The 25,955-nt window shown below is 43.1% G+C and overlaps 1 protein-coding gene across 1 annotated transcript in view; it reads left to right on the top strand.

The window, feature by feature from the left end:
- The window catches only part of CHST11 (carbohydrate (chondroitin 4) sulfotransferase 11), a 96,948-nt gene extending 71,581 nt beyond the window's left edge, over positions 1 to 25,367 (top strand). Inside the window, exon 2 of the mRNA XM_010078224.1 lies at positions 23,929 to 25,367. Coding sequence (XP_010076526.1) covers positions 23,929 to 24,777 — 849 coding nt within the window. The 3' untranslated portion in view covers positions 24,778 to 25,367. The remainder of the gene's footprint in view (positions 1 to 23,928) is intronic.
- The last annotated feature ends 588 nt before the right edge of the window (positions 25,368 to 25,955 follow it).

Here is a 25,955-nt window from a genome sequence, read left to right on the forward strand (position 1 = left end):
TTTTAATTACAGCACTCAAATATGGTGGTAGTGGACAACATTAGAAATCTCTCTTAGAGTTAAGTTTTTAATTACATTTTTAATGAAGTACTGATTACCTTGTGCTAATTGACATGACCCCTGAGGAGGCAGAAGCAAATGAAAACAATCTTCCAACAGGCTGCTACCATGCGTTGATATGTCCTCTCTTTCCTTATTGCTCGTCGAATACGGGCTGGTAGGACACCAAGGATGAAGTAAGGTGGTGGTGGTATTATAGGATCTGTTCCATGGATTTCGCTATTTAAGATGTCGTCCGTCTTTTTCCTTTCTTTCCTTTCTTTCTCTTCTTTTTACAAATTAATTGAGTTAATTTCTAGTACCTGCTTCACTTGCATTTTTGTTTGCTGACTTTTCTGGGCAAGCAATTGTTTTAGGCAGCCAAGTAAAATAGAGTTGTCCTCAAGTCAACTGCTGGTGAAAAGATTTTGTATCTAGTGGGTTTTCATGAGAGTTTTTCAAACTTAGTTCCTGTTTATGTCTATAGGAGTTCTCTGCTTGCTTCCAAGAACAGGATTTTGCTCAAACTTAGCATTTATGTTTAAGATAATCAGCATATTGTATTTATGGTATGTCTATAGCTGAAATGCAAGTACTGGATGAAATATTTCTATTTAATTCTGAGGGTAAGCATCTGAGAGCTTTAGTAAGTTTGATCTTTCAGTTGGACCCCTAGTCCTTAGGACTGACTGTCAGTCAAGTGGTTGCTTTGGTTTTAAATGAAGATTTTCTTCCTAGGCACACAAGCTCAAGTTTCATCTTGAATCTTCTTAACCTGACTTTCAGAAAGTCAGATTAAAAGCCTATTACTAGCTGAAAATTAAGCTACTTTAATTTATCTAAAGTTGATTTTTGATGCTTTGTTACCCACTTTAAAATATATAGGCCATTATCTTCTACAGTATAAACACTGTGGAAAATGTCACATTTAATAAAAAACTGTGACCTCGTTCTCAGCATTATTTTAAATTAGTTTCATTATTTTACTCAGTATATTATTTATTCATGTATTCAAATATATTTATTCAGTGAATTTTGATTAATTCAAAGACTAAATGCTCTGTACTTCTCATGCAAATTGCAAAAAAAAAAAAAAAAAAAAAAAAAAGGTAAAGAGTCCTAACTCTCTTTGTACTCTGAGGGCTAAATGCATCATCATCATGTAATGAATGCTGCTGCTTGTATGCAGTCAAGTGAGGATTCATGTTATCACGAATCTCTCTCTGTGGCTTTTGTTATTATAGCAAAAATAAAATTCGGCACATGGGTTATATATCTACTCAATGCTTATTTACAGACCCCATTTCAATGGGAAGTAGAGTAAGTGGTCAGATGAGCCATGCCAGTTACTCAGTTAGGTATTGTGGGATGACGCCAATATTTCTTGGCTATTATTTCTGTATTTCTACCAGCTTTGCCTTTCTCAATTGTAATTTAACAATTAATTAATAAAAACACACAACTGCAAAGCGAGAGAGGTGGGACTTTCAAAAAGCACTTGCCATTACATTGATTTCACTGAAGTGGGGAGTTTATCTCATTGACCTGACTTTGGTGGGAGCAGAGCTCAGGCCGATACTCAGCACTATTAAGCACACAGAGCAGCAATGTTTTGTAAAGTTTGCATAGCTTGATGGTGTATCCAGGCTCCAGGAATTTGAGCAGGCTAAGACATTAAAGGGGCTTTGGACCAGGCCTGTTATTTTCAACTAAAATCACTCATAGAATTTCCATAGACTGAATGTAGCTTAGGAAGAAAAAAAGCATGGTGAATTTGGTTTCTTTTGGTTTTCATACATATTTAGGGTAATACATGTACTTTATGTCCCCTCAGTGTGGCAGCTGAGAGCCAACCCAAACCAGGGCATTCGCTGTCCCCTTTGCATGGGTCCCAGACAGAAACCCAGTTCGCTGTGACAGAACCCAGCTCAGGATGCCCAGCTGAGTCTGGTAACAAGGGTGACGATGAGACTGTAGCAACCATGGGCTCTTCTTCAGCTTGTGCACAGGTGAGCCAGGGTCAAGATCTGGATGCCCAGGGAAACCTTATTTTGCACCACCTCGATACTGCTGCTTCACCCGTCCATCCTGTGGTTCCCGACTGAAAGGGAAAAGCTGGTATTGCATTGCAGAGAAATTTTGTTATGTGATTGCCCATCTGGTGGGCCTGCCCTACGTATCACATCTGTGAGATGTACACCGAATACTCCACACAGCCTGCTGTTATGCTCAGTTGCTTACCAGGCTGTCTGCCCGGAAGGCTGGCAATTTTGATCAGACCCTCTTTGCAGGTATGGCTCAAAAAGGGTCATAAAATCACAGAATCATAGAATGGTTTGGGCTGGAAGTGACCTTAAAAATCATCTGTTCCAACCCCCCTGCCATGGGCTGGGACACCTCCCACTAGCCCAGGTTGCTCAAAGCCTCATCCAGCCTGGCCTTGAACACCTCCAGGGATGGGGCATCCACAGCTTCCTTGGGCAACCTGTTCCAGTGCCTCACCACCCTCACAGTAAAACATTTCTTCCTAATATCTAAGCTAAATCTACCCTCTTTCAGCTTAAAACCATTACCCTTCATCTTATCACTGCACTCCCTGATAAAGAGTGTCTCTCCTGTAGGTCCCCTGTAAGGACTCTTTAAGGGTCCAGCTTAGTGGAAAAACCAGTGCCGCTTTGCTATGCAGTGTTGTGCAGAAAGACTGACAGTGGCACAGACGAGGCATTTTCCTGAGTGCCTTCCAGAAAACAGCCTTTCCAATTGCAGGGCGAAAATTTTGCTCTCAGATCTCTGTACCCATCTTTCTCTCTCATGTTGTATTCAGTCCCCAGGAGGGATTTCCATTGACATTAACTGATCCTCAGTACGTTGTGGATCTGAAAGCAGAAATTTTGTGCTCAGGTTGCCAGACTATGCAGACACAAAAAAAATGACAGCCTGCTGCAACCTTGTACAAATTGCTGGTTTAAAAAAGGGGATTTTTGTTCTGGTTCTCCATAGATCAGCTCTTAAGCACCAGTCTGAGGGTTCCCGCATCCTTGCCTGCAGAACCAGGCAATCTTCTATCTCGTAGATAGCAATTTTGTACTGCAATATGGAAATTAATGTAATTATGTAATATGGAAATTTCCAGCAAAGGCACCTATTCCCCTTACGACCACCCTAGTCATAACATTTTACAGGCGTTCTGGAGATCATCTGAACCGTGAAGTACAAAGTGACTGGTTTTTTTATCAAGGTCCAAATTAGAATATTGCAAGAAGACCTTTTCTCTTTCACTTAAAGTATGTGTATTTCTGGATTGCATTAACAAGGTTATGCATTACACTAAATAGTTTTTCATATATGAAGTGCAACGAGGCACTTGTTGGTATCTTGTTGTTAACTTGTTGCTTTTGGCTATCTCTCTGTCTAATAATAGATTCTATAAGCTGGTCAGTAAGTTGAAGGTATCCCTCTGTCTACTAAGGCATGTCCTTCACATGGGATTTGCCCAAAATAAGAACTTTATGTTCCAAAAATCTGGCTACAGAAATTGAATTGTTACTGAGAGCATGAAATACTATCTTGACATGAACTTCCCCTTGGCTCCTGGTGACTGAAGAGGCAGAAAACATGACCTGTGAGGCTGGAAAAAATGTCTTCAGGTCAGAACTTACCAAACCTCAATGTCTCTATTATGTTCGTCAAAGTGAGAGAGAGCTTAAAACAAACACCAGCACTGCAGGAGGCACCTGCAGAACACTGTCAGTCTGTTGATCTAGACATCAAATTCTTCTCGTCTGTTTGCAGTCCTCAGTCACATTACCATGTAAACTTTCAGGACTGGACTCATGCTTAGGATATCAAAATAGTTGCCGTTGTCATTTTTTAATTCCTCCCATCTGAAAACTTTGGTGTGAAACTTAATAATAAAACCTGCGGGCAGCTCTCCTAATAATATAAATCTCCCTCATGTATAGCAGGTCGTCTGCTCAGCCCTCAGCAGGATGCGTTGCATCCTGCAAGAATTCTCATAACTGTCTCAGATGGATATTTTCATGATAGCTACTGGACAATTCCCATCATCTGAAGCTGATGAAACACAGCAGCCCCATAGAGGAGTAGAAACTGGAAAAATGTGTAGATTTTTGTTTGGTTTGGTTTGGTTTTTTCCTAACAAAAGTCTGCTGTGCACTCCCTTATTATAAAAAGTGTCACTTTTCTCTGAAACTGCTGTTGATGCACTAGCCCTAAGGCATTTGAAAGAAAACCTTCCATACCTGGCTTTGCAGTGAAAAGGACATTGCCATGAGGCGGCAAAGCATTTTAATGGTATTTGTCTGTATGGTCACTGTTGTGCATTTTCTTTGCCTTCTAATTTGGGTTTGCTCAGTTTCTCCGTCACTTTTATTAATTATTATTATGATTAACCAGACTTACTGGTCTCAGCTAGCAATCAGCCCTTCACAGCTCTGGACATTGCACAAACACAACAGAGGAAATTCTGAATTCCTTGAAGTCGCTGGCAAGCTTGACATTAATTTTCATAAGGCCCATGATCTGAACCACAGTCTTCTTGCAGTGAAATGTGGACACAGCAAAAAATTGTGCTGTGCTTAATTCCAGCCTTGTCAATGGCAAATGCATTTTTCATTGAGCACTGAACTCAGTAAGAAAATTGGAAAGTGTGATGCAGAAAGGGAAGCATTGGACTAGAAACTGGTAAACTTTTATTTTCATTACTTTGGTAGATTTACTGCTTGCAGAAGCTGGTGTTAATGACAAGAGACCAGGACACTGTTGGGTGTCAAGCTTGGCTCTGCCACAGACTCACCATGTCAGCTTGACCAAGTTTCACATTTATTGAAGAGCGATAATGTTTGTGTGCTTCACAGTGGGGCTGAGAGTTTGTAATTGTGGGGATCACATATGCTCCTACAAAGACATAAACTGTCTGCTTGTTCACAAATATCCCAAATGAAAGGCTGCTGCTTTATGTTTAGATGACAGATGGGTCTGGTCTAGTCATGTTTTTCTTGGCATTCACCTATTCAGTGTAAAGCAGTGAGAACACTGCTGAGTGCTCTTCTTTAATCTCTAAGTAAAATATGTGTTTTCTCCCTCTGAAGGTCTTTCTAGGTTATATATAAAAGATAGGTTAGTGTGACCAACCATAGTGTAAATTACAGTTGTCTGGTTTTAGACTTTTAAGAACTGAGGCTGGGAATAGTCTGTGGTTTCTCTACTTTGTTGAGGCACAGAGGGGGCAAGCTTGCATCATGCCTGATGACCACAGCCAGAACTGGTTGAGCGGTTTCTTTGATACAATTAGAGATTGCTTTGAGTTTTAATCCCTTGCTATTTAAAGGTCCAGGAGAGAAACTGATTTACAAGTCCTCTCAAACTTCGCATAACGTTCAGGAAGGCCATGAATGCACAGAAGGCAGGGATGTTAAAAAAAGCAAAGTGTGGGTATTGGCATGTGCATTTTAAAAACACATCTATAAGTTTTCCATCCAAAATTGTGTTTGTTATTCTCTGCAGTAGCTGTATAGCTGTTAGCTACCTATTACATGACTCTAGCATCCTTTAACATAAAATTTTGTTGCATAAATAATTTCAGAAAGTGTTTTTGGATGGTGCTGGTGAATCTTTTAAATTATTCCATCTCTATATGCCCACCCTGTCTTATCTCACGTGCAGAGCGTTTTGAATCTCCATGAAGCGATATATTACGTCCCTAACTGCATTCCCATGATTTCACATATCCATGCATTTAATTTATTTTGTTAATTTGGCAGCAAACCCATCAGATTGTCCAGTTCTGGGAAACCAGATGGTTAGAAATGCTCAAGGGTCCGTGAGTCACAAAACACCAGGCCTAGTTTGCCACCGACACGTTCATGAGTGTGGCTTTTGAGCACAGCAGAGCTCAGAGAATGGGTCACTACCACTGCTCCCCCCAGCTTCAGAGCTCAGTGGAGGTCAGGTCAACCACAGCTTTGGTCCTGCCTGATGGCTGTCCAGGTGGTTGGGGTGGCCTTGAACGGGTGAAGGGACCAATTGCTGCTCCTTTCCAATGGCACAGCAGGGTGAACTGGGCTCTTCCATGGGCTCCTCCTCTGTGATGGCAGCTTGCAAAGGGTATGGGAGAGCCCAGAGCCCTCCTCCAGCTGTACGTCCTGCTCTCACCAATGACGGCACTGGACAAGGGTGTTCACGAGCCAACGCCACAAAAAATTGTCAAGAGTCAAGTACAGCTCATGGATTTTCTGTAAAAAATTAATTATGAACTTCATTGCTGAGTGCCAAATCCATTTTCCCCTCTTCTGGGAGCCGTTCAATAAACTATGTTCTGAGGTGGAGCAAAACTGCCATAGTTTAATGCAGTGTTTTATGCATCTTCCCTGCACTCTAACACCTGACTTTTGCTAATAGCCCAGCATGGATTTTCTTTTTCTTTCTAAATTATATTAATAGACCTGAAATGCCCTGTGACCTGGCATTTCCCTCTAGAGGGTCACTCCTTCTTTCCTGGAAAGAAGCTGGTATTTCCAGGAGCAGTACAGAGTTGTCACCCAGACGGCCATGGGCTCAGGGTGGGATCAGGCCAGGTGGCATCTGTGCTGTGCCGTCATGCCTGTGCAAACCAAAGGGACAAAGGTGAGTTAGCATCACCCTCGCTCCGCTGCCCCTGTGGGCACTGTGCCCTGTCCCCTGACCACACCTCCTGGGAAGAAGGACCCTGTGGCCCCCCACACAGCCTTGACCCAACATTGAGTTGGCTCAGAGTAAGCATCCCTCTTCAACTCGGAGCTGGTCACTGAGGGATGCTCCTGGGAAGAGGGTCTGAGCAGAGGGTCTGCGTGGTTTGGCTGTCCATGCACTGTGAGTGCCCTGGGGTGAGGACATGCTCGCTCCTTGTCAGAGCAAATGCTCTTTCAAACATGATCACTTGTGAGGAAAGGATGCCACAATTTATGTGGCATCTATAACACTGAGGCTGGGGACCTGGGCTGCAGTTACACTGTTTAAAGTGCTCTGGGAAGCACTTTTAAAACAAGGAAATAATGCAGAAGGTAAGATTTTCAGATTAACATCTAGGTTTATAACTCCTTTCACAGAACCATAGGACTTTGTTAGTGCAAGTCCTTGGGCACAAACGAGAGCAATCCATGCCTGTAAATGAAAAACAACCCTACCTAAAATGAAAACTCCATCTAAGAAGTGAACCCACAGAGAAACAAACTCAGAATTGAGGTTGTCACAGTGGTTTTCATTCAGCCATTTTTTTGACTGACGCATTTCCACATTCGTGATCTTCTGGCCATGGCTATATTTAATGGTGGGGTGGGGCGGGAAGGGAAACATAAACTTTAGCAGAAATCAGAAGAAATGCTTCTCAACAGAGAGATGCACTAGGATTATAAAACACTTTCCTCCCCCAAACCAAATGGGCTTTAAAAACAAAAGTAGACGGTGCATTGAATATGGCACACTATGATACTCAATGACAGGAGGAGGTTCTCTGAGTGAAAATGTCTTTTCTAGCTCATACCTGTGATATGGGAAGATTTTGAAAGGCATCAAGAGGCCATTGGTGCAGCAACTCCTGTATGCAGTTTCAGAAATAATCATCTCCGTAACACAGCATGTAACTCCCCCCAACGCCCCACACCAGGATTTAGGATGCATCATCATTCTCTGCTGAGCAGAGAAGCTGTTCAAATTCTGGCAGTAACCCTTCGGCCCTATAGCATTTCTCTGTGCCACTGTGTGATGGACAGGATTTCTTTAGGGGATGATAGTGGTGATGGTCCAGCTCTTAGCAACATCAGAAATTCCCAGAGAGTCAAATCAAAAGCTTTGGGAAATCAAGAGGAAATTTTTTATTGACTTCACTGGCTTTCGGATCAGGCCTATGTGTTGGGTTGATTTTTTTTTGTTTTGACATTGCCTGAGACAGAGGGCAATTGTTTTCTTGATAGTACAGCATGAGATTGCAGGCTCTGCATCTTGATTTTTTTAATTCAGAACAACTCTGCTTTTATTTGTGTTGTCTTTTATTTTACTACAATCTCCTTTGCATTTCATAAATATTAATTCCCTAGACAGTCACTTTTGTTTATTAGTTTTCATCTATCACAGACTTTTCTGTTTTTCTTTCCTCTCTCATCCCAGAGAGATGTCATCCTCTGCCATCAAAAGGGAGAGTTTCTCAAGGGAGGCTTTTCAGCCCAGAGATGCAGGAGCAATATTTTTACTCTGTATCGTTTTTGTTTTCTTCTCTGTGTTCCTTCCCCTTCACTTCTTAATGCCAGAGCCAGGCTCTGATTTCATCTGCTTCCTTGGAGAGGACTGTAATGCTTTATAAACCTGTTCACTAACTTTTTTCTCTATGGGCAGACATTTTAGAACATTCATTCACCTTTGTACCAATGGCAAGGTACCAGACTGTGCTACCAGATGCCATTCAAACCCAGAGAGCTGTTCCCAGGCAGCCAGTGATTTTGTTACAGTTTTTCTTTTCATGGATCCCTCAAAAGACTTGTCATCCTTTATGCTTTCCTTCACCTTCTACTGTGTTTCTAGTTGGTTTTAATACAGATGAGTAAGTTGTCGTAGGCTAAAGCAGGTAGGCAGAGTTGTAGGACTTCATTTAAGCTGTACCCACTAACCAGTTTGTTAGTGCTGCTTCTCCAGATTGGGTGTGTTTGGCTTAAATTGTCCACCTATTCCAGACAAACTGTATGCTTCTCACATCCCTCTTTCTTGCAGTGAACCCAGTACTTTTCCAGAAAGAAACAAATGCTGCCTTTTGCTTCTCATCATGACCTTTATAGATCTGTGAACTTTGTGTTTTGTTCAGTAACATACAGGTTGATTTTCAGGGGTATGGCAAGCTCACATTATCAATTTGAAAACCAGACCAACCTGTGTAACCTTTCTTTGTTTGTACTTTAAGTGTGGGGTTTTTTTACCCCAGTACAACATCTTGGAGTACTCTGACTGCGTTGAACTTTGATGACTTTCCATTAGATCTCAGTGGCATACCTGATAGTTGTTTTGATAAATGGAGAACTATATGTGTTGCTGCAGTACATGTTATACATTTTCACAACAGGCAGTGCCAAATGTCTGTAATTAATAGACACCAACTTGATATGGAAGTTACACCCAATGGTGAATCTCACAAGTGTTGGTCAGGACAGAAACAAAGAGGGAAATGTGTAAGTCTAAACCAAATGTTTTGATTATCTGTAATCTGCTGATACCAGCATTCTTTACTGTCGTGATTTCTGAACCTGAATTTTGAGACTCCAGTTTAATTGATTTACTTAACCTTTTTGTAACTGGGAGGACTAGGAACTTTGTGGAGCACAAATATATAAAGAGCTATTCTGTTCTGAAATTCTCCCAGAGAAGTACCAGGAACCAGGGCTGAGAAATAAACCCCATCCTCCATCTTAAAGCATGAGCAGAGCCACAGAAAATTGAAAGTGCTGGTAGCATTGGATTGCCTTGCCTTGAAACCAGCAGAGGTGCACTTGGGAAGGGAGGAGATGTTGGGAGAGGAGAAGGTTCAGCTTGTGAAGATGGTAGAAAAATGCGGCAACACTGGACTGGTTCTTTGTGGCTTGCATCTCACATCTGGGAAGCAGGGATGATGCATTATGCTTTGAAGTTTACAGATGGAAAAAGACTAGATAAGTACTGAGTGTTATTTTTATCCCAGACCTCAGTCTGCAATAGCAGCTCCAGATGCAGCTTCAGGAGGAATTGGCCATCCTGACAGCACCTGCAGATCCCTCTGCAGTTTGTCTGAGGTTTATCTGGGAACCTGCAAATTATTCCCATTGAATGTGTACATCTCTTGCCATCAGTCCCTGATGAGGCAGGTCATAGCTAAAATATGCCCATATTTTAGTGGACTCAGGACTGCTCCACTACTTCACCTTAGGGAGTAGAGAGATCTTATAGTACTTCCAAGAAGCTGTAATTTTAGGCTACTGTTGAGTTCCTAAGATTTGCTGATCTCAATTGATCCACAAAACCTAAGTGGGAAGGGGAGAACGAGAGGGGCCCAATCCCGTCTGCAATGTTGTGGTGAGTGAAGAGGATACAAATAGTATTATTAGTCTGATGTGTAGGCTCTGCATAGCCTAGCTGGCTGTTCAGCAGTTCATTTTTTTCTCAGCTAATCTTGGTAAGTATTTTCTCCTCCTAGAAACAGTTTAAGCGAACCTGTGGGTTTATCTCTGCTCAGGTGGTCCTTCTTTCTCCGGAGCTGCAGACAAGAGAACATGAATCATTAAAAGTGCAACAGGAGCAGATGTTCTGCATCAGGTTTAAACTAGTGGTGTATGGTAGCTGCTTTATCTCAGTCTCCTAAGTACTATGTGTGTTTCAGAGCAGCCTCTTACTCATCGTGTTTAACATTCATGTCTTCCTTTGAAAATGTTTGCATCTCCCCCCTCTGCTCCCAGCCCTCTGTGGGTTTGAAAGTTCAACTTGAGCTCTAGCGGTACTGAGTGCAGCAGGCAAAAAGGATGCTTGGAGGGGTTAAATGAAGAGCAGTCGAGGAGAGTGAGGAAAGAGCAGTGAGAAGCACAAGTGAAAAAGAAGTTCAGGCAGAATGAAGAGTTAAGGCTAACCTTAAAATAACTAGGATTACCTTGGACCCTGTATTGCATTAACCAGGGGTTGAGAGAACACAGTGGTGTTAAGGTCAGTTAGGGGGCCTTGGCCACTTCTGAAGAGCACTGGGGAGAGGGACTGAAGTTGGGGGCTTGCACTTGCATGTGCATAAAGAGAGGTGATGGCTAGCTGGAAGAAGAGAGCACCCAGAAGGACAGAATAAGTTGAATTAAATTACAGTTTGTTCCTGGAAACAGTGAATCCCATGTACTACTTTCCCCTGTGAGCAAAGATTATTTTTAAACAAGCAAAGCCAGAGATAAAGTTAGGTCATGGAGCAGGAAGAGGAAGTCTCTAAAAACACTAGGAGAAGTTGGGAAGAGGCTTTGTGAGACTTCCCTGCTTGTGCTAGCTGGGGTACACAGCAGCTGGAAAATATGCACGGGAATGGATTACAGCAATGGATATAGGGTTGCAGACACCTGATCAGAAGTGTGGTCCTTGCAAATGAACTTTCACGTGGTGATCTGCTCCAGCTAGTATAAACCTCCAGAAGGGATTTAGAAACGACAGGATAAGCAGACTTTCATTAAATCAATTTTGTATTTGAAATGCAAAACTGAAAGGGTTGCAAGCAGTTGGAAGCCATTGTTAATCTCTAGGTCAGATGTGCTGATGCATCTCATAAAAGGCAGGATATGTTCAAAGAGCAAAATCCACTGTTAATTATCAGCATATTTGTGAGAGGTGTTTGTGCCATGGAAGCCCCTCCACAGGGTGAAGGGCATGGCAGTGCTTGGCAGGTCTCACTGCCTTACACAGATGGGTCCTGCAGCAGGCAGACTGCAAGGTGGAGGAGGAATCATTAGATCTTCATTCATGGATCCAGTGGGTGGAAGTTGCTGCATAGAGAATCTAAAATAACAGCTCTCTTAGCTAGAAACTGTACTTTAGGTTTACTTCTCCTTCAGGAATACCACCTATTCTAGTGCTATGTGAACTTGTCACTTTTCTCCACCTCTGAATCCATGTCATCTGGCAGCCCTGGAGAAGGACAACCTCCATTCAATAAGCCAGAACAGCATCAACTCCCAGTCTTTCTCAGGAGCCATCAGGTGCCTCTGCTGTCTTGATTGAGATCATCAGAGAGGTGACAGCAGTTCCCAGGTACTGACTGGCAGTGAGGACCATGGATGCTTCTCAGATCACCCTCCTGAACAAGATCAACGCCAGTGCATGCTTCCTTTCCACGGTGCTCATGAATTTTTTCAGTCCCACCTACTTATGCATGAGAACACCTTTCAGTGCTTCAGTGCTGCCTGGAAATACTTCTGCACCCTGGTCTGTGACCCACATAAGCCAACGGGCCATCTGGGTGCTTAGCCCTGGGACATGGGCATGGATGTATTTAAGCGTATGCATCCACATGTATACAGGGTTGTGTATGTATTCCCAACCAGCTTACTATAGCATTATTTGTTGATCAAAGAGAAACTTAAGTAGCTCTTTAAGAACTTTAAGAAAAATAAAAAGCCCTGAAAAGAGTAACAGGCTGGTACAGGTGGGCAAGCAGAAGCCAGTGGTAGCTGGAGGTCTTGATAGCCAAGCAGTCATTTCTCCTGTAAGCACGTTTCCAAGGCTGTAATACCAAAAAGCAGCACAGTGGGTGTAAACTGCCAGGCGCTGCATTTTACTTGAGCTGAAGGCAAAGCTCACCCCACTGCTACGCGAGGAGCCCGGGGGAGGTGGAACAGCGTGGGTCTGTGTGTGGGACAGAGCCGTCCTGTTCCCCGCTGCGCAGGAAAGGGCACGTTTCCATCGAGCACGCTCTTGGCTCCCCTTGCCCGCGCAGCTGAATGCCTCGACTCACTCCTGACCCTTTGGGCCACCCCGCTGCAGGTTGGCACTTCTCTGACACTCGCCTTGCCCTGCTGCTTGGGGAGAGGGGATATCTCCCAGGTCTGTCAGTGTCCTCCATGCTCACAAATGCCATGAGAGCCTGCCTGGTGCTGCAGTTAGCTCAGCAAGAACCCACTCTGGGGGTTTTGCTTGCAGAGCAAGAGCTAGCTGAAAACTCAGTCCTGAAGCTCCTTTTTCTTAAAAAAAGCTCAAGCTGCAGGTGGGACAAGGCAGATGACAAGGATACGAGAGCAGCAAAGAGGGAGTCAGTCCTTTCATCAGATAGAGAGGGAACTGAGGAGAGGCTGGCATTCATTCAGCAGCTGTGAAAGGAGCAGAGAGGAAGGAGGCAGCGCTTGGCTGCAGCCAGAGAAGGACCCCGAAAGCAAGAGTTCAGAGTGGCCTTTTCTGCTCGTTTTCTTTGGGAAGTTTAAAAAAGAATTAGCATTTTTAAAAAGGGGAAAAAAAAGATGATGTGCAACTTCTTTCAGGATGTAGCTGAGGGAACAGTTTCAAAAAAATAGTTGCCATTTAAAGAAATACTAAGAATTTGTTCTTCTATTGTAAATTAACATTGTGTGCAGTCCCTAAATGGATCTGTTATTAGATGAGACAGAGAACTCTTAGAAATCACAGTAAACACAGCTGTAGAGATGAGGAAAATTAACAAGGCATCGTGCTAATAATTGTACCTTCCAGTTGTCTTAAATCACTGATGAAAGTTACTTTTAACATTGCCCTCATGCTCTGACATAAGAAGATTTAATGTCAGATGCTTATACAACCAAGACACTTTTAGGTTTGTCAGGATTTAAGGAGGATTACCTAGGCATGATTTCTGTTCTTTTATTGCTGTGCTGAGGTCTGCCCCACTGCAGTTCAGAGGGATCCAGGGAGACGGGAAGTTTCCAGCGAGGGCCTGGTGGTCGGGTCCGCAGAGCATTGGTGTTGTCATCTGTGTAGAGCTGGCACAGTGGATGGAGCACACTGGCATTTGGGAAGAGGCATCGGTGGCCCACAGAGAGCAGCCTTATGTAGATGCTCTTTGCCTCCTGGAGAAGCTTGTGGTGGAGTCATCTGTGGTTGGCTATTGGCAGAGAGTTTCTTTCGGTGCATAAAGACTGAAACATCTGGGGTCTTTTTTAACAAAATCAGAAAATATTGCAAAAGCAAACAAATGCCTCTCCTGTGTCATGGTACATCTTCAGTCTTTCGCTTTGGTCCCTGCTTGGGCCTAATCCTGATGGCTTTATGGTTGGACTAAATTACTCCTACAGACTTGTTTGGGACTTGTCTCGAGGTAGAAGAAATCAGACCTAAGACGCTACTGGTTAAACAGGCTTTCCATGTTAACCCAGAATCTTATTTCTGTACTACTTGATTCCACAGCCAGAAGGTTTCCTGGGAAAATTTCCTGTTGTAATTAAGATTATAAATGGATGCTAGCAGGGGGTCATCTAATTCTTGTAGTACAGCAGCAGAAAGGTGAAAAGTTTCTGGTTAACTGTAATTAGGTCTGTGGAGAAAGAGCAACCCTGGTTAGTTGCCTTCTGTGAATACTAGTGAGTGGTGTGGAAAAATGTGCCAGGAAAGGTTACCTTGGAACAGCAAGGTTGGTCTGAGCACAATATAACCTCACCAAAGGGAAGTAAAAGAAATTCAGTGTTAATTTGTGATAGTTTTATTGAGGAGAAGAAAATTCATTATCCAAAGGATTTAGGTATTTTGCCCGTCTGTGTCTGGATGAATTCATTCAAATCATTACATGAAAAAAAAAAAAAAAGAGTCAGACTGAGACAGGAGATGAAATCTGTTCTTGCTTCTGCCACTGACCTGCTGTGGGGTGAGATGAGCTCTCTCTTTCCCATCTCCTCTGGTCCTTTGCGCCATCCAGTTAGACAACAAGTGCGCCTCACGGTGGAGAGCTTACAGCAGGGTTATACAGCATCGGGTGTTATCACTCCTACTTCCAACACCTTACCTTAAAAAAAGCAGCACCATTTTCTGGTGGGGGCCTGAGCCCGTATCCCTGGTTCACAGGAGGGAGATGTTAGAAGCAGGACATCCCACAATGTCCCACACAGAGTGCCTGCCCCGGCTGTGGGGTACAGGGGACCCAGCGCAGCTAAACATGTAATTACAGGGTTCCCCTCTCTTCCAGCAGGTTGCTAAAGCCTGTGAATTATATGTCAAGAAACCAGCTATGCAGCAGCTATCTTCTGTTTTTCCTATTTGGGTTTCAGAAGCTTTGGAGCAATATTGATGCATTGCATGCTGAGTTAAAAATTGGAAGCGTATTACCCTGGTTTAGCATGGGATTGAGTAAATTGTATTCAGTTAAAATAGTAGATATCCTGCTGAGAGAAAAATAAGTATTTCTACTTGACTGTGTGACACCTGAGCTGCAACCCGGAGGTAGAGGAGGAGGATTTGTGTTACCGAGAAATCCATTAAAATTGGCTGCCAGGTCAGAGCTGCTGGGGGTGAAGCAGGGCACATGTGTCCCAGGCAGCTCCAGGCATTCAGGCTGCCCACATCTCCTCCACCATGTCCTGGGCGTGGTCTCGCACGGTGTCTGTCCTGGTGGTGTCTGAGCACCTGTCTGGTCTCTGCCCGCCCTGTAGTTTGATGTTGTTGCCTTTTCCCGAGAGAGGTTTCATTCAAAGCACTAACTGGCCCCTCTGCCTATGTGGCTCTGCAGCATTGCTGAAAGCCTTGTTCCTGAAGCATGTAAAATACCTAGGTTTGCAACAGTGAGCTTAGCTTCCAGAAGCCACTGTCCCAGCTTTGTGAAGCTTGAAGGACCCACAGGGAGACACCTGCCTGCATGGCAGCAGGATCATTTGGGTCCTTCTGACACCTTCTCGGGCAGGTTCTTGGAGGTTCCCATTGCTGGAACTTCCTCACTCTGTTTCAGCACAGACATATCTCACCCTTTCTGTTGGGATTTTTCCTACATCTAAACTGGGTCTCTCTTGTTCAGCTTTATTGCTACTTGTCCTAACCACAATTAGTGCAGAGAGCAGATTATTCCCTTTCTCCTTGTGGATTATTTTATATGTTTTTGTATTTACATATCTACTTCCTCCTGTTTCCTCCCTCCACCCAGTTTATCTCACCCCTACTACCACAACGTCTTGCAACAGAGAAATAAATGTCAGCTGAACAGAGAAATAAATGTCAGTTTTTCCATTGTCTGCTAGATGCCAGCGACATTAAAAATGCAGTTTCTTATTCTGTTTTGTAAGGGCTACTCCCAGCTCCGCCCTGGCTGACTCCATGCATCCCCAGCCCAGTGCTCCTCCTGGTGCACCATTTGCAGATGTCCGTGGCATGCCTTTTCCTAACCAGTTCTCGAGCCTCTCCTTGAAAACCACATCAACAGCTGCCACAGCAGAGATGTAATAGCAGGGTATAGCAGCTACAGGTCACTCCCTTGGCTTCAAGCCTCCCAATGCATTTGCATGTCCCCAGGCTTGGGTTGTCCCAGTTTGTGATTCATCTATGCCTTGATCGCAACCTGGGAGTTGTGAGATAAACAGTGGAAATCCCATTGACCCTATCGACAGTCCCTGGTGACTTGGAGGCAGTTCTGCAAGCCTGGCCCTTTCCCAAGCAGCTGCAGCCAGCAGTGACCTATCCTCAGGAAGGGGCTTTCCCAGGTGAGGCACTCAATGCAATCGGCTCCCCCTCAGCCAAGAAGATGGAGTGCAGCCTCACACTCTCAGATATCACATGCTGTTGTGTCCCACTGCCATGTCCCCACTCCCCGTCCCCCAGCTGTGTGAGAGCAAACTCACTTTTTGCTGCTGTATGTTTGTCAAATCACCCATTAGGATAATTAAGTCCATCAAGGGTGATAGGTGGGGGGGGACTCCTAAGGGCTACTTGAGACAGTTTTGTGTGACCAGTGATTGTAGCATAGAGGTGAAACATCCATGCCTAGGGACCAGGAGGGTTAGAAGGACCGTGGTTGTGTCCCTGTGTGTGTCACAGGTTATACACACAGGTACAGAGAGCTCAGCTTCAGCCATCACACATGTGCACATCTGCATGTGTGTGTGTGGTTGGAGGGGAGGAAGGGCCAGAAAGTTTTCATTTTAAAATTAAATTGCTAGGACAGCCAAACCTTTCAATTTTTTAATACAGTGATTTATGGCTGCACTTAAAGAATGAGCCAGGAGTGGACAAATTCATCACGTGCTGTCCTTTTCTATCAAAGCGGCAGTGAGCCGCCTCAGCAGCGGTGCGGGGAGGTCAGGCTGCCAGCAGCAGAGCCTCTGACACAGGAAAGCACTGCAGCTCCATCACCCTCCACCACGGTAGATGAGGTCCCTGCCTGGGGTTTCGTCCACTCCTTTTTGCTGTGAGGAGAAAAAGGGTTGGCCATCTGCCAAATCCCCCTTCTCACCCTCCCTTCTGACAGCCAGCGTCAGCCAACGGAAAGACGATGCAGAGTGCTCTTCATACATGCAACACGAGGACCCAAACTTGTCTTCTATAAATTAAATCCCAAGAAACCCGCCAACACAAAGAGGTTTTGCTTTAATTATTCTCAGCTCCAGGCTCCTCTGGTCTTCCTGATGATTTCTTACCTCTCGGGTGTATTGAACTTCAACTCGGTCATGTCGATTTTGTCTGCCCTGTGTTTGTAAGATTCCCCCAGAGCTTCAGAACAGCAACACGCATGGCAGCACGTCCTTCACCTGCTGTGTGACCAGGCCATAGGTCCTTATGCCTGGTCTTCCTGGGGACTTCCCATTTTTCCATCTCCTTGTTCAGAGGGGATGTTTTACAGCATGCATACATTCATCTTATTAGCTCAAATCCCTATGTACTGACACCAAATAGTTTCAAGAAGGGAGAATAGGAACGGAAAGACTTCCAAAGATGTTTGGGATTATATAGGAGAATGTGGCATTTAGAAGGGGGCTCCCTCTTTTCTTCCTGAATCCATACCTTATTGTGTGACAGAGCCTTAAGCTGATTAAAAAGCTGGTTTTAACATACAGCTGGTATCACTTGGTGCCAGGCTGTGATTTTTCAAGGAGGTTTTCGTGTCAGTTAGGCTCTCCAAGACAAAAAGACCAACACTTAATTACTTAGTTGTGAAGTTTTCCCAGGGAAGTATCAGCATGTGTTGCATGTGTGTCTGATGCTGGATTTTGACTGGTTTAGTGTTGTTTCTTTTCTAGCACCCCAATCATGTACTTGGACAGAGAAGAGCAAATGCCAAAGTTGATGCAGGTTTGAGGTGTGTCATTATTCAAATAATGGTAGCCTCTAGAGCCAAAGTAATGCAGCTGCTGAATTATTTCGCCCTTCCCTTTTACATGCATGCACATTGATGCACATGGACGAAGTTGGGGATGTGCATAGGAAGAAGGAGGGAATTTGTGAAGCAATTTAGGATTTTTGACAATACAGTGCTAGCAGCTACTGTGTATGTATGTTTTACTCTCAACAGCTTTGATCCTTCTCTTCATAGCCCCGCTGCATTCTGTGCAGTGGGAACTGAAAGTGGTGTGGTTATCTTGGGCTGCAATACAGAGAACGATTTGAAAAAAAATGCATATTGAGCCTTATCTTCTCTGTGGGGCGATAAGTTCAATGCATGAAATGGAGAAAAGAAAGCAACTTTGTAATATTTCAAGTTTTTTTCAGAGGATATAATTTGTCTCTAAAGTTTTCTCGCTTAGTAAAAATGCTCCTAAGTTAATATTAGTTTTATTATCTTCTATTATCCAACCACTCTGTAGAGACATTTTCATAGCAAACTTGTATTCCAGTTTGTCTGTCTGCAAGTTGTCAGGGAAGATGTTAAGCATTTCCATCTCCAGTACACACAATGTGCTTTCTAGTCTGCTTTATTGCAGTGTGAACAAATATTGATTGAGGTTTTGGTGAGCACCAGGAAGTTTTTTAAAAAGTCAAGTTAGGAATAATACGCTATGGTCATATGAAATGTCAAGTAAATGAAAGTATGAAACATTGCAAAGCTATTACTTTAAAAAAAAATTATTGCAGTCCAGGTCAGTTTAATAAAATCCTATATCTAAAATGTAATTGTTCTTTTAGATTCAGTGTTGTGATTCACATAGCTGTAATTGTCTGTCATCTGTAGAAATCTACAAAGAGCAATAATTATTTGTGATTATTTGAAAAATGCTTGTATTTGGACTGTCAAGTATGAAAAAATGCTAGTTCTCCTTTATTGTCTAATGCCGAATATTTTTAAGAAAACAGTCTAGAATTCGGTGTATAGAATATATATACACCACACAGGGCAGTTATGGATCCAAATTGTAAAAGCCAAGTATTAAAATAGTCTGAAATATGTTTGTAACTTCAAGGCTGTCAATCAAGTTGCAGGAATCTTATTCACACTTTTATGTGAAAACAGGATTAGAAACATGCTTGGCATCTAACCTCATGCTCAAAAAAAAAAAAAAAACCAACCCTGAAGCATTTGGGAAAATATAAATAATGCCAAGAAACATTTTATATATTAAATAACAAACACCTCCCAGAACTTGATGGTCTGGTTGATGGGCTGGTGGAAGGAGAGCTGATAATACCTGAGAGATTTTAGTCAACTGAAATACTAGTCTCTCTCGATGTCACATAGCTAGGACCGTTAGTGCCACCTATAGTTAGTCTATCTGACACATTTCACTTTTAAGACCTTGTTTTCAATGGATTATGAGCCTACTGCACACACCTTCTAAACAAATACCATTAAGAAGAATTTGGTGGAGATGAGCTCATGTGTATGCTAAGCTTAACAGTGCTACTGGATAGACCCAACTGGGTGTTCAGCAGAGATGCAGCTGATTTTGACTGATAGCTGCTTGGACCACAGACAAGGGGAACCCCACAGCACCTTGCGTGGTTCTAGCTTAGGACAGGAAAGAAACCTCCAAACACAAGTGTAACTGAAGAGTCAAAGGCAGATGCAAAGTCTTCATTAATGCAAAACTGAAGAGAAAAAGCAATTTAGCAGAGCGTGGGACTACAAAACCCATTCACAGTTGTTATCCTCCTTGCTCCACTCTAAACTAATTTGGATAATTTTGCCCTTTAGTCTGCCATGCCCAAATGTCATGTTAGCACTCCCAGCGTAGGTTGGTTGTGAGCCTGGTTACAGTAATGTGCACAACTAGCAGCAGCTGCAGGCAATGCAAGAGAAATAAATAAAACCCTGCCTTCTAAGTGTAGGGGATACTTCTTTGCACACTAATTTTTTATAGTGAGACAAAATTTAATTAATAGAGTTTCTTTTTGAGTGACACTTAGGTATTTCCATCCTTCTATTAAAAAAAGTGCTTTCAGTGCAGGTACCTGTGAATTGGATCGATCTCTGCTCCTAGTTTGCAGTACACTACTATATTCAGAAAAAACATCAATTATAAATATCCTGTGTTTAAATCTGAACTTGCTGCTTGGCCGTCCAGCTTGGAAAGCTTATTTTATCCTGCTGTGCCTAAGTAACCAGAAGAAAATACCTCCCATCTCGTTACTGTGATTTACCTTGAATAACCTTTGCATGTTGTGGGTTGATGATTATCAGTTGGCCAGCATGTGTATTTCTGGTCAGTACATTCTCTAGCGCACGACACTGAGCCACCCCCCTGGCTGTTCTGTACAGAAGGCATCCACATGAGCAGAGTGTGCTGGACTCAGCTTTCCTCCCTCATTGTTAGTTTGGGACTGGTGGAGATGAGAAGCTTCTGGGATTAGAGTGTCCCCAGACTACTTTTATTTTTTCTTCTTTTGAATGCTGCAGAGCTTGGGAGTCTCCCGCTGCTCCTGTTGCCTCCCTGTTCAACTCGGTTGCTGCATCAAAAAAGGAAGACAAACTTTCATCCAGACATGCCCTTCTTCTCTGTCCCCCTGTACAACTTCTTCAGGAAAAAAAATGCATCATCAAGTGCATCTATGGTGTTGTCAGTTCTTTCAGGGAAGAATGGATGCTTTCATCAAATGTCTTCCCAAAACCTTTAATGCCCAGCTGAAGTCCAAGTTGAACTGTCAGAGGACAGTCTCAAGCACTGGCTTTATCACTGTTCTCACGCTGCTCTCAGGGTAACCATCACACATGTTAGAAGTGCTCTTTCCCAAAGTGGGATGATTTAGGCCATTTCTTATTGTGTCTTCTTGAACTGGAAGATCAGTGGGGACCTCTGGTAATGACCATGGATGCAGCAATTGGTGGTTTTTTTCAATAAGCTGAAGTCAATAGGCAAAAAAAAAATATGGGAGTAGAGCATTCAAAACTGTGTTTTCTTCATGGTGCTCCATCCATCAGCCATACCAAATGGTACTGTAATTTATGAGGATAGGGCAATATCCTTTTACTGTTACATTGATATTTAATATGTATTCTGTGTGCTACCAGACAGGCCAGAGCATGTGCAGAGCTGACCCTGGAGTGCTGATGCATTAGTAAATGTAGCTGACCAAACTTTTATGCCATTTCTTCATGTTTTGTCCATGTTAAAAAGAGTGGGAGACAAGTACCACTTCAAAATGCACAAGTATCTAATCTTTTAAGTGAATTTAATGTAGCACAATCTCATTTGTAATTGCAAATACTAAGGCTGCATTTTTCCCTTTACTCTGAATGCCTGAAAATCTCATTAATGTTAATGTATGGGGAAGAAGTGCTTAGCCTATTGATGTAGGAGTGAAATCAGGAGTAAAGCACAGCTCTACACAGATTTGTCTGCAGATTAGGGTCTGAAACAACCATTAGATTATAAAATCTGGCCTTCTATCTAATACAGGCCTTAGAATCTCATCCACTTAATTCTGTATTTGTCCCAAGAACAGCACCAGAAAAGCAAATACGGTGCATTAACATATTGTAGCATAGCAGTGTATTCAGGCATTTCTTATTTTTTTTACTCTAAAACCAGAGGTAAGCAGCAGTATTGTGCTATATGATATTGATGGAAATCTGCAGGAGGAGAAATTTCAGCATTTTATCTGTCTGCAGATGAGAATTTGGATGTCTGTGTGTTTGCAGAGGATTTTTAGTTCTTTGAAAATTATTCACTGGTAACTCTAGCTAGTATAGAGCTGATCATTAGCTTCGTGTGTCTCTGAGGGACAGAGGGAATTGAAATAGGGATTTTATGTGGGTTTTTAACAGAAAAAGTAATTTTCTTCAAAAAATATGTGTGGTCCTTGAAAACTGCTTTCTAACATCTTATTTTGGAAACTCCTTGCCAGTGAGTTTTCCTAGGAAACATGAAGCACATTTCACATCTGGCTTCTCATCTCTTTGACTATAACACAAAACTGCCCTTGAAGTGCACCTGGGAGACATTCAGGAGGATACCACACACACACAAAAGACAAGCCAAGCCGTCTAAAGGAGCTGCACTGGGCTAGTGCATGTTTTAACCATTAGCCAATGTTTTACTGAACAAAGGAGCTAAAGAGATGAGATGAGGAAAGTATCAAGGAATTCAGAGAAGTGATGGGTGGCACTGTACAAAACACAGAGGTCCCAGGCTTGGCACATAAATGCTGTCCTGAAGAAAAAAAACTTCCTGCCCAAGTCTGAGGCACACCAGTCCCTTGGTGGTGCCCATCCCACAAAACATTCCTCTGCAACCCACTGCAGCTCAGAGGGAGGGAGAGTCTGCTGCTTATGTGCTGCAAAAGTTTTTGCTGCCCCTTGGGTGGGTGAAACCTGGGCTCTTCGGGCTTGTCTGTAACAATACAACTTATGTTTCCTTAACCTCCAAGCCTCAGAAATCCTACAACTGGCTTGGTCCCATCTTGGGGTTTGGTTTGGGTTTTGCTTCTAAAGTGCATTTGGATCCTGTTCTTTGAGGGCTTTTTTTTAATATGAATCGTGGCTAACTATTGGTATTGAAAGCAGAGATTTGACCCATGACTTCAGGAACTGGAGGTTCAATATGAAGCTCCAAGCTGGTGCAAAACCACTTGCCAAGGGTATTGTACTGGCGAGGGGGGGGACCCCTCTAACCAAAGCCCCTCCCATAGCAGATGTATACTGGCTGTATTGCCTCAAATGCTTCATTGCAGCATCCTGTGATTCATGTTAACCTAATTAGAAGGCATCAGATAAATATTTTTGAAAGACTCAACATTCAAGAAGGAATCTGAGACCTCCTTGCCTATCAAATGGGAAGGTTGATACTTGCCTTAATACTTGGCTTTGCGGCTAAACTAATTATTGAGCATGAGGTTCTTTGAAATCCACAGGTAGGTGGTGTTAAGTAAATGTAAATAACATTATCAAAACCTTCCCCCTGTTGCTTTGATGCAATTTATTCAGAATATGTAAAGTGTCATTTGTAGCAGCAAGGGTAGGGCTGCACAGCAGAACACTGTGCCTTGCTGAGACACCTCAGGTGGCTCTGAGTAACCAAACACAGGAGCCCTGCGTCAGCATGGTCCTTTGCTCAGGCTAATATTCCCCATTTTCCAAAGGAGCTCATTACCTGCCTTAGCAGAAGCTCTTGCTGTTGCTGCTGGACACAGTCTGGGCGGGAGGTGGCTGGTGGCGAGACCATGGCCATCTCTGCGCAGCTGCCCTGTGGCCCTCCCCAAGGCAGATTACAGCCTCTCCAAAGCATCCAGTAGCAGTAATAGTAGAAAGTAAAGGTGCTATTAGCAAAATAATAAAGGGCTATGGGTGAACGCAGTGCTGTGTGTTTTAGAAGGCCATGCGCTCCTTCCTTCTCTGTCAATACGGCTTTAGCAGAGAGGCAAATTCATAGCTCACATTCTCCCCACTCCTCAAGAAGTCACATGTGAGTGAATGTTCCCCTTTGGGAGTAGCAGGAATCTCCATGGGCTTCATTTCTTCTGCCAAGGTCATAGCTGAGAAATAAGCCAAGATTATTAATTCTCTAGCATAAAAGACATGAGCAACAAGAGGACGTATTGTTTTTATTTTGGCAGATTTTCCTAATCTGGTGTCTCCCTACCCCATCTCTGCAGCAAAAGGTCAGACAGGGTCCAGCACTGCTGCAGCCATGGGATGGACTGCAGGGTGGAGAGGAGATCCATTTTGCAGGACAAAGAAAAGCGGTGATCACATCTCAGGATGAGGGTGCTGTAAATGCACTTGCCATCAGTCTGTGTGCGTGTTTGTGCTCCTTTGGGCTGGCTTCAAAGCAAAGCCCTGGACACTTTCATTGTGAACAGCATTTAAGCAGCATGTATCAAGAAGTTTGGAGACAAAGTTTTATATTCTAGTGTAGGAACAATTTTATTTAGCCACATATGAACAGGCAGTAATCTACTCCTCTATGAATTTGTGTAATAAGAAAAAAGGCAGTAAGAGTTTCCCAGCCGCTTGACTTACTGGTGCCTGTGCTTTCTTTGCAGTTGTCCAACACGGCAATTCTTCATCAGATTAGACGAGACCAAGTGACAGACACATGCCGAGCAAACAGTGTATCTAGCAGGAAGCGCCGTGTGCTGACACCCAATGATCTCAAGCACCTGGTCGTGGATGAAGATCATGAAATGATCTATTGCTATGTTCCCAAAGTCGCCTGCACAAACTGGAAGAGAGTCATGATGGTTTTGACGGGAAGAGGCAAGTACGGCGATCCGATGGAAATTCCAGCCAGTGAAGCCCACGTGTCTTCGAACCTGAAGACCCTCAACCAGTACAGCATCCCAGAGATCAACCACCGCTTGAAAAACTACATGAAGTTCCTCTTTGTTCGTGAGCCTTTTGAGAGACTGGTGTCAGCCTACAGGAACAAGTTCACCCAGAAGTACAACACTTCTTTCCACAAGCGATACGGCACCAAAATCGTGAGGCGCCAGAGGAAAAACGCGACCCAGGAAGCTCTGCGTAAAGGCGATGATGTGAAATTTGAAGAGTTTGTGGCGTATCTCATTGATCCACACACCCAAAGAGAGGAGCCCTTCAACGAGCACTGGCAGACTGTGTACTCCCTCTGCCACCCTTGCCACATCCACTACGACCTCATAGGAAAATACGAAACACTCGAAGAGGATTCAAATTACATTCTCCAGCTGGCGGGAGTAGGCAACTACCTGAAGTTCCCCACCTATGCAAAGTCTACGAGAACTACTGATGAAATGACCACAGAGTTCTTCCAGAACATCAGCTCCGAGCACCAAACACAGCTGTATGAAGTCTACAAACTTGATTTTTTAATGTTCAATTACTCAGTGCCAAGCTACCTGAAATTGGAATGAGGGATGGGTCGGGGGGAGAGAGGGGAAAGAAAGCCTGTTTTATTTAAGATTTTTATTTGTCATAATAAATATGGAGAATGGGTTATTTTGTAAATTAATATTTTCTTTTTTTGAATGATGCTGCGAGCAGCACAGTCAAAATTATTTAAATCAACTGTAGGAAAGGACAGCTCTCTTTGCAGGGTAACAGGATTGTGATGATCTAGCTTTAGAAATTAATAATACTGCTACACTGTTTTAAAAAATGTTACTTGTGTTCTGGTGAATTTCATTGATCTTGCATTCCTCCAATTCTAATTAATGTTATTTATACTTATTTAAAACATGGTCTCTTGGTAGGTGTCACTTCAGCAGCAGAGATAAGATAACATTTGGACAACAGGAGTCTGGTTTTGGGCTTCCCTCAGTTGAGCTTGTCTCTAGGTAATAATATTCTTCCACTAGCTGTTGATGGCAGGTAAATACGGGAATGGCTCTTGATAACACACACTTTGAGAAGAGTGGTGGAAACAATTTCTTCAGAAAGTGATATTGCAAAGTGTACTAAAAAAAAATCTATCTAGCCCTGAAAAGGAATAGTAGAATGGATTTTGATAGATTCGTGATATCTAAAACCCATGACTGAAAGAAATGTGAATGTACTCCTTGGGAAGAGAAACCATGATCTTTTTGTAAGTCTGGACTTTATGAGTTTATCATGAATATGACCAGTCCCATTGTCCCTTAATTTGAACTCTGCCAGCCCAAGTGAATGCAAATTTGCAGATGGTCCATCAGAAAAAAATCAGCATTTTGAAAGTGACTGTAGAGATTTTTGAATTCCCAAAGCAATTGACATTCACTTAATTCATATCCAGGATGGGGCTGGAGGAGCTCTATCCTCTGCAAGTCACACCTCCTAAGTGATCTTAAGATGGACAATCAAAATTGACTCTAAAGACATCAGTCACGATACATTGCTATAAAGGATGTGGGCATGTCATTTGGAAAGTCAGAAAGTCATCGTTGTGTTGATCTCTAATCACGCAAGGCAATAAAAAAGGTCTCATCTTCCTACATGCTGGTTTCGTGGCATTTTCCCAGGAGGAGAGAGGAGTGCTTTTTTTAGTTAATGCCTAAATACCATTGACAAGGATGTTTCTAGTTTCCAGTGGATTATTATTTCATCTAAGTCAGCT

This window comes from Pterocles gutturalis, unplaced genomic scaffold (assembly GCF_000699245.1).
Source record: "Pterocles gutturalis isolate BGI_N339 unplaced genomic scaffold, ASM69924v1 scaffold37178, whole genome shotgun sequence".
Taxonomy (NCBI): Eukaryota; Metazoa; Chordata; class Aves; order Pterocliformes; family Pteroclidae; genus Pterocles; species Pterocles gutturalis.